At 42.3% G+C, this 9637-nt stretch overlaps 1 protein-coding gene across 1 annotated transcript in view; it reads right to left on the bottom strand.

The window, feature by feature from the left end:
* Positions 1–365: 365 nt before the first annotated feature.
* CAMK2G (calcium/calmodulin dependent protein kinase II gamma) overlaps positions 366–9637 on the bottom strand; it is a gene marked incomplete at its 5' end in the record, with an annotated part of 120548 nt that continues 111276 nt past the window's right edge. Inside the window, 4 exons of the mRNA XM_017725849.1 lie at positions 366–3069; positions 5580–5825; positions 6898–6992; positions 7472–7547. Of these exons, the coding sequence (XP_017581338.1) occupies positions 5593–5825; positions 6898–6992; positions 7472–7547 (404 nt within the window). The remainder of the gene's footprint in view (positions 3070–5579; positions 5826–6897; positions 6993–7471; positions 7548–9637) is intronic.

The following is a 9637-nucleotide window of genomic DNA, read 5'->3' as shown; positions in this document are numbered from 1 at the left end:
TAGCAAGATGGCTTCTCCCACGAGGAGTCTTAAATATTGGTGAGGAAAACAAAGACCAGGAAAGGAAGTAACAGCATAGATTTGCCAAGGATTAGGCTATCGGGAACAAAAGCAGAATTTCCCTATTATCCCTGGTCTGTCAGGGAAATACTATAAATGTCATTTTAACAGGTTCTGTCATCCCTTTGTTTTTAATGCTAGCATTCTCCCCTCCCCCCTTTTAGGTATGGTACAACTTAACTTTTTAAACATTACATTTTTAAATGATACAAGATAAAAAAACTCCTCTGTCAATTGATTCTTATCCCAGAAGTACCAATTTCATATTATTCCATGGTTTAGGAGAATAATGTCACACTCCAAACTTTACACTGTTTAAATGTTATTTTATTAAATATCTTCAGTTCAAGGTCTCATTGTAACAAAGCTATGAAGATTCTACCAACATTCAGACCAAACAAACAAACACTAGCTAACTTTAATTATTTCTATATCATGCAAAAATTCTGCATCAAATGCCTTCCATTTCCTGTTTAAAATGTGATATTTATAATATATATTATATAGATGCTTACATTAGCCCCATAAGAGAACATTAAGAATGCTAAAGGTGTACAGCTGTGTTTGATAATGGCCATACCAAGCTAAGGTTCTCATTAACTTAAAAGGAAACAAAACAAACAAAAAAAATCCAAAAAAGTTTGTCTCCAAGACTGTGCAAAAACAAAAAACCCAACAGTTCTGTTCTTTTAAATTTTTTTCTGAAAGATGCATATACTTAATACAGAGGGTTCTCTTTTTTAACTATTAATAATCATCAGGTAAAGAGACAAGGAAGATCAGACCAAAAGAAGGCATGCATAATGTTTTATATTTATCTTTTTAAAATGGCATAATTGTAATCTGTTTGCTCTCTCTTTGTGGCTTAAAAAAATTCTGAATGAAATATCAAGGCTTTTTACTTTTCCACTTCACTCACTGGCTTAGTGCTGTCTTAAAAATGTTTTGAAATAATAAAATCTAGTGTTTGCCCCCCCATGGGTTCAATCCCCTCACTCCTCCCCCTGGGATAGTGGAGGGAGGAAGAAAAGGGTGTTTGCTCAAACAAACCTGGGAAGTGTGGATGGTCTTTTCCTTCATCAGGGGTGAGCTGATCTAATCCCGGTGTGGGATAGCACCTCTCTAACAAAGGGAGCAGAGCAGTAACTGCTGCAAAGTGACAGCTCCACTTCGTGCAACAGCTTTTATTTTCTGCATTTTATTGAATAAGGATTAAAATTCCAAATTGTCTTTCTTCTCTTTTATAGTCTGCAAAATGATTGCCACACACTTAGTACATTGCCAAGGCAATAATTTTAACTCCCTCTAGAGACCCAAAAAATGATTAGGGGTAGGTAAATTTACGTAAAAGCCCATCCCAACTTCTGCAAGTGATGCCTTCCCTTGGTCAAGACAAATCCCATCGGGTCTGCCAGAAAGCCCATTTTCTTCTTGGGGCTAGGTTCCCTCCTTGGTAAGGTCAACAAAACACTTCCACATTCCCCACCCAATGAATAAAGGAATTGAACTCCTCTTGCAGCAAAGAAAAGAAAGAAAGATGAATTGGCCCAAAGGACGAACATCAGATCACTGCTCATTCCCTTTCCCCTCTGCTTCATGAGGTATCCTCTAACACCCAGAGGCAACACGGGGGGGTGGCCTGGATTCCTTCAGCTACAGCTTTTGAGGTTCTGATCTGATAGTTTTCTGTGTTACAACATCACTGTAAAAAATAGAAAAATTACCCAAATAAACACTAGGAAACATGACACTTACAAACATCAGATGGGTTAGTGGTGGGGAGAAGCACCTGGCGGGGGCTGCTGGCTCCCACTGCTATTTTACTGGAGACCAACAAATCAAACAGGAGGCCAGGTAACCCCTTTAATTCTACGGGTGCATATATTTCAGTATAAAAAACACACGCTATTTATGCCTCATATAGGAGTGTATGTGCAAGTTTTCATGAAGAACATAACACTAAGTTTTTTGTCTGCTTCCTAAGGAACACATGTTCTGCAGCAATGTGGATCCCAACTACCCTACTAAAAAGGAAAAAAAATAGAAAATCCCATACATATACCCTCTTCCTCTAAAATCTCTGCTCTTAACGCAATTTTTTTTGTTTTGTTAAATTAAATAAGCTGGCTTCAAAACTCCATGTTTGTCCAGGTAGTGGCTGTTTCCAAAACCAGTATCACTAAAGAGCGAGCTTCTATTCAAGTTATATTCACTTAAACCCATTTTTAATCTCTACTTCCATCTTTAGTTTTACATCAACATCCCATTTTGTTTTATTTCTTAAAAAAAAAAAAAGAAAAAAAAAAGAAAAGAAAAGTCTGTTTTGGGATCCAGCAGCTGAGCAACCAGGTTTCCATAGCGTTCTTGCTGTGCAGAAATCGAAGAAACAGGCTGAAGTCAGACTGCTGGGCAACAGGAAGAGAAGCACCTCCTCTCTCTTGAACCCCAGTCTTCACACTGGCTCCTCTGGGGTCTCCTTGCCACCTCTCACCGCCTGTAGTTGCAGCACAGCCCGAATACGGTATTAACTTCCACCATCGCTTTGCGGAGCACAGTCCAGCCATCCGCTGTTAAAGCCGCCTCCTTTCTTGCTCTCCCTCTCTCTTTCTCTCCTTCACTTTTGCTTTCCCCCTCACTTCATTTCTGAAAGATGTTCTGGCTGCTGCCACTTTCTTAGCCCTGGGGGAGGGGGCATGTTGGATAATCTGTCATTTATTTAGCATTATTCCTGGTTTTTATTATTTTATACAAACAACATGTCTTTTTTTTTAGATTTAAAAACACCTTCGTACAGCAGAAACAGACACGATGGATCCATGGAAAACAACAGAAAGGCAGCGCCCGGAGCATCAGATGCATGCAGGGTTTCGTGCATTTGGCTGCTGCCTGTTTGTAATTTGTATTTATTTCTTTAACGTCAAAACAGACATGACCGTTGCTGTCACTCAGGCACTCCAGAGCTGCTTGCTAAGAAGATATTGCCCTCCAGCTGAGTATCTCCACAAGTTGCTGCAGTCAGGAAGAAGTAGTGTCCACCCAGAAATGAGAGGGGAGAACAAGATGGAAGATGGAAGGAAATAAAGCCAAACATTAGCTGTACACAATTTAAAAAAACAAGTTTTCTACAGGCTAATTATTTCGTGTAGAAAACCCTAACACAAGACAAATTGGGGATCCTGAGGAGAGCTCTGAAGACAAGAGGCACTCACCTCCCCTTCCAGGTGGCTGAGTGTGCCAATGAAAATGAACTAATTGCTAAAATGTATTACATGCTGCTTTGGAGCAGCCCTGGGCCCACTATCTCATACTGATGACCCAGAAGTTGAAGAAGTTTCCTAAGGAACAGTTTCTGCCTCACTTTTCATTGGTTTTTGCCTTGAACTGAAAGATAATTGTATTTTTCTTAGGGTTTTTATTTTTTAAATCTTAGTAATTTTGTCTCTGAACTTTCTTAATATTTAACCAAATGTATGAGCTTTTCTGCAGTTTTGTGAAACTGTAGCCCCAGTGACTGCTTTTAGCAAAGGCTCTTCCTAGTTAATCTTCATGTGCTAAATTACTAGATTTATTTGGATCAATTTTAAGTCTGGGTTTTTTTCATGTCAGTTTAGCATTATCCTGCCATGAAAGTATAGCCAAAACCTTCTTTCTACCATTTCTTAGTTTGCAAATCTTTGTAGAATCTCCCTTACTACTCTTCTCCCTTCTTGGTTCCCACTCTCTCCTTACACAGAAGTCCTCTGATTAATATCAAACTTCTTTTCTGGCTGCAGTTTCCTTTTGAGATGATTTACCCAGAACTGAACTCTGCCTTCCAGGTGAGAAGAAACCACTAATTTCTATTAAAGTGTTCATACTCACCTCATTCATTCTTTATCCTTAGCTTTCACTGCACATGGGTTACACTGCTCCAAAATGATTCAGTGCATTCAGATGGGGGCTGCCCACACTGACCCCATTTGTAATTGCATGTGGGTACACTTCCTTCAGAACACAGAAATGCATGCAAATACCTCAGCTTCTATTAGTTTACAGGCTATTTTAAAATATTGTTTTAACCAACATTTTGTGGTTTGGAAATAGCTTCTGCTCTGCAGTTTTCAGAAACCCTCTAGCACATACTTTTGGAGGGCTTCAGCATTTCCACAGCCAAGAAACATACCTCTTCTGCAGCAGACTTTCCATTCCTAAACTTTCTCAGAACTCCTAGGCATAGCCACTGAGCCACACCGATCTTTAATTTAATAATTTTTTCTGCATCTTTTCTTGGACTAAATCCAGGACAGATGTCTTCCTCAACATTTCTGTGATGAAATCTGATGCTAGTTATTTTTGTTTTCCTGCAAAGGCTTTGTCCTTCTCACTGCCTTACTCCCTGGAAATTCAGCTGATTTTCTAGCTCTCTTGAAAGCTTCCCTGCTTCTGGTGCCCCCAACTGGCTTTTGCCTTTCAAATTCCATCTGTGACCTCTGCAGCTTGCTTGTGATAGTTCACATTCCTTTCAGTTGCCTTCAGTAGGGTTGAATACCTCATAACACATACCAATACAGACTGCTCTTGGCTTAGTCCCAAGTTGTTCACAGAACTAGGACTCAAGTAGCAACTACACTTGAGTGGTTCATCCTTAAATGACCACATTAAAAAAAGCTTGCCTCCCAGTTGTAGATGTTTGTTGTGTTTGCCCTTAAATAGAACATCTTTAGTAAAAAGGTCCTAAGGTTAGGAAACTTAGATCTATGAAATGAACATGACAAAAGGATGCAGAAGGACTTTGTACATCTAACTAAAAGAAACCACTAAGGCAGTAAAACAGAATGCCTTAATGCTGAAGAAGTAAATTGATCTAACGTCCTTCAGGAGCAAGCAATAATCATTTCTGCATGACAAATTTTAGAATCAAAGTTTCTTCCAATGCTGAATTGTGGCAAGTTAATTGGGGGATATTTTAAATCCTCTGATATTATTATTTGTTTAGATTTTTTCCCCCTCTGAGTTTTCTCAACATGGTACATTAAATAGCTTTTGCTTATTAGAAAATCAGTTGTAAAATTTATATGAATAAACCTTCACCCCTTATGGCATAGAAATTCTGTATGGATTCTACAATATCCTTTCTAGAATATGACAAACTCATCAAAAAAGTTCTCTGAAATCACCCCCAGCATGTAAAGGTAGATGTGAAATGGCCAACCTGTGCACAGCCTGAGATACTCTTCCCCTCTGCTCTGGATTAGCCAGACAGACCTGAGCACCTGGGAGGAAGCACAGCTGCTACAAGGGTACCTATGCCCAGGAACAACTGTCTGGCACATGACTCCCATTTGCCAGGAGTGGCAGATAACCCTACCGAGTCCAGAGGACAGGACTTAAAGGAACACCATCTACAAGCTGAAGTTTGCAGCCTACAGACAACTAAATATGGTTCTCTCACAGCCAGCTAAACAGCCTTGAATGCTGAATTCTCACATACAGCAGCCTTAGCCGGGTGTGTGATGTACTCCTTCCCTGACAGTCCATACCCGTATTTGATCCTCACTGGAGAGGTGCCGCAGGAGCTCCAGAGCAGTGGTAGTGGACATTGAGCCACTTGCCGTCTCGGCGGTGCCAGACACGGGTCTCCTCCGACTGCGTGGTGCGGGGCCGGCCTTGGCCATCGATGTACTGTGTCAGGCGGATGTACGCGATGCAGGCGGCGTCCTCCCCGATGACGTGGACGTGGGGGTTCAGGATGGTCGTGTGGATTGGCTTGCTGTTCTTCGACAGTACTGGCAGGAAAAGCAAAACCATCAGATTCACTTTACTACTAAGAAGGAGGAGCGTCCCACATTCTCCAACCTCTTCTATATTCTACTCACCTTCCACTGGATTCTGGAATACCACAAAAATTGCTCCTGCAATTTTTCAGGCACAATCCTAGCAAATCTTTCCTTACCTGTTGTTCTCCTTAGGAACTGCACACTTACTGCCTAGAATCCCCTGGCCCCTTTGCCCCCACTTCCTCTGAAAAGCATACTCGCCACTTTTTCAACATCAGTGCTGCTGTGTCTTCAGTTATAGGAAAAGATCTTTCACTTACAGAATACTGTTGCAAAGGAGTCAATAATCAGGAGATCTTTAAGCTAGGACAGCATTAAATATGAACAAACCTTGGAGAAGTGTTAAAATCATGCCATAATAAGCTGTTGAGAGAGACAAAGTCTCTGCATACTTAGAGAACTACAAATTGCCCATATTAAGGACCTTGACCTAACCCCCAAAATAAAACAGATTGAACGGCTCAGATTTAAATTTCAATTATCTCATCCTGTGGAGACATCCGGGAAGACAGACAAATCCACTAGTATAAATGATAGCATTTCTCCCAACTCTTTCCTGCCCCAGACTGACAAGGTGACCCTTATATCTATGTAAAAGGTTCATTAGGTGTTAGAGATCTGAAACCATCCAGGGAAAACTCAAAGCAAAAGCATCTTTATGCCTGATCATTCAGTATGTCTACCCCAAGCACACATGTTGATTCCATAAAAATCTGATAATTTTTTCCATTTTCATATCAGTAAGAAGTTCAGTGCCTCAAACTGCCAGGTACAAAACATTTCCACCTAGCAGATTGTATGCCTAGAGTGAAGGGATGTGGGGGTTAGAATTGAAATTGCTGCTGAACAGGCTTTTTGAGAGAAAGGCTGCTGGCTTTTATGAACGCATCACAACCCAAGCACAATGAAGTTCTTGCTGATTCTGATAACCAGTAAAAACAAGGCAAATTTTCCCCCCAAAATGTGACATAGAGGAAGAGTAGAGAGAAAGGTGTTGGAGTTACCAAATCTACCCACTCACAGTTTTCAAAGTAAAACTTATGGAAATCCATTCCTTCAACCAGGTTCCCCAGTGCTTCAGGTTCAAATGAGGTCAAGCCAGGATCACAGATTTTTCTGCAAAGAAAAGCAGCACAGGCTTACAGTTTGCATTTGAGCCCAAGCACTATTCACACAGCAAAGTGCTGGTATGCCATTTGACTCACACTCTGTGTCCACCTAACTACTCCAAGAAGTTCCTGAAGACTCAGCCCTACTGTAACTCATGGAGCCAACTAGATGGCATTTCACATGAAATAAACTTCTAGGTTTCTGACTTTTCTTTTATTCTCTTTCTGCTCTTCTCATTGCCCTCCCCTGTACTTTTCTTACAAACCCAGGACATTTTCCTTTTGTTGTTCCTGTTGCTGTTTGATACCTGACTTGATATTGATTTAGCGATCTACTACTCCATCCCTTACTCCTAACTGATGTAGGCTAAGAAGGATAAAACCTTTTACCATCCCTGACTGCATGACAGCTCCTCGTACCCAGGAGCCAGAGCATTACTTGCACACAAACTGATAAACAACCTGTCAGAAAGCATCTCTACTTACGTATAAGCCTCAAAATCTCCATTGTTGATGGCCTCTATCAGCTGCTCTGTTATCTTAATGATCTCTTGCTTACGCACTGTGAACAAGAAGAAAGAGCAATTTAACTGTGCTGAAGAGTTCAGTAGAAATACGAGGCTAGTGGGTGCTTCCTACAAGCAATTTGTAGAGCACCATTAGTTTAGGTCTCATAGGATGCTGCTCCCTGCATTCTGGAGATATGCAGTAAAGACAGTCATCCACATGAGAGTAGGGGGGCAGTGGTATGAAAGGGAAATGGTGATCCCATAATGCAGGGAGAAAGGAAATAAAGAGATCTTATTCAGTGTTTTTCTTCTAAAAAGGTCTAAGACACCAGAGGTGTCTCCTGAATGACAGCCTGAGCTGCTTCTGGGGAGTCTGACCAATGAACACCAGGGACCCTGCCCATGTGAAGTACTTGTCTGGCAGTTTAAGACGTGCAAAACCTTCACCACAGTAGCCATTTACAAATGGCCACCACAGAGATCAAGGCAATTGGAAGGAGTCTCCCAACAACTTGCCTATCACCATCACCAATACCTCAGCTATTGTGAATGCTGCAAACAAGCAACTGGGACATGTAGGGATGGCTTCTGCAAGCTAGAAAGACAACAGCAGCAGGATGGATGGATTGGATGAGCAGGTCCTAGCTGTGTCTGAGTGTGCACTCTGTTCCTCAGTTAGCTTCTGCCAATCCCTACGGCACAATTCTTTACAGCACTCTGACAGCATTGTCATTAACCCAGCCCAGCACACTGGACTTCAAGATGAATGAAGACAAGGGCTGTCTGTCTACTGTTATTTGGCCCCCATCTGGCCAGCGCCTCTGTGCTCTCTTCCAGACTGCCTAGGCCACATCCCCTCTGCTGGTCTCAAGAATTCTTAACATTTACGAAGTTTGAATCAGGTCTGTTAAATAATACAATTCTAGTTCTATGACTATACATGCACCATACCTATGCCTGAGCCTATATGCACAACCTCACATCTCTTCAGCCTTCCCCACACCTGTAGGTAGACTCTTCTGCACATTACACAGGCATTTAGGAGGTTCTCTAGCATTCTCTTCAATGTTACCAGATAATATACAATTCCTACCACCAGAAGTGCCATCCACATGCCCTTCAGCATCTAAAATGTAGGTGTCTGAAATGGAACCAGTTCCCTGACTGTTCCTCCTTTATACCCTGAAAGAAATTGGGACTTCTGGAAGTCTCAAGTGGAGATCTTAGATGCCTGTCATTAGGGGGATGGTGTTTAAATCCAACCTACCATCTTTGGATATTCAAGTCAGGGAAGCTGAATTCCACTCTAAATGCCAGAAGATGCTGCTCTGAACTGCCCTCTCCCTTGCCCATAAGCTTTCATCCACATGTGCACCTCATCCCACCATTGATAAGTGCAGCTGAAGAGCAACAAGATAATAATCTCACTGGCAATGAAAGATGTCCATACCCACTCTGGAAGTCAGTTAAGAGACTTTTACTACTGAGCTAGCCTCAGAAACCCCTCAGATAGCTCATAAAAACCCCTCATCTGGCTCATAAAAATAAGGGGGGCTGGTTTTGCTATGCAGGCTGTATGTATTTCCACACATGAAAATATGTATACAGGGAATGGGTCAAAACAACACAATGGGCTATGTCTGTTGTGAAAAATGTCCTTACAAGCAAGTTGTCTGGGACTACTTCCACATAAAGAAGGGCTACTTGTTGGACCTCCAAACCATGCACCACTGATGTCCAGAAGATGGAGTCCATGGGAAAGGCTCCATTTGAGGTGGGTGAGGGAGTCTGCAGACCACAGTCACGGTGCGCTGGCTCATCTCAAGGAAATTTGCACCCCCTTCCAAAGTCCCTTGACACAGTGCCAGCAGGCCCGTCCTTCAACACTAGTCCATGCCATCAGACTGTGCTCGTCTCCTGGCTTTCACTACATGTCCCGAACTAGAAACGGCACACGGAAGGTGACCACTCTGTCCGAAGGACAAAGAGCCTCGGGATGTCAGGGGAACGGCATTCACGCCTGCCGCTCCCGATGAATCCGCGGGCCTCCAAAGTGGCACGGCAGAGGCACAAGCGCGAGGCGATATGCACCAGCACGGACATCGAGCATGGCCCGCGGTTGCTCCACCCTGCTTTGTGCGGG

The sequence above is a fragment of the Corvus brachyrhynchos genome, unplaced genomic scaffold, assembly GCF_000691975.1.
Source record: "Corvus brachyrhynchos isolate BGI_N302 unplaced genomic scaffold, ASM69197v1 scaffold61, whole genome shotgun sequence".
Taxonomy (NCBI): domain Eukaryota; kingdom Metazoa; phylum Chordata; class Aves; order Passeriformes; family Corvidae; genus Corvus; species Corvus brachyrhynchos.
The sequence above is the reverse complement of the archived record's forward strand: the minus strand, read 5'-3'. Positions and strand labels throughout refer to the sequence as shown.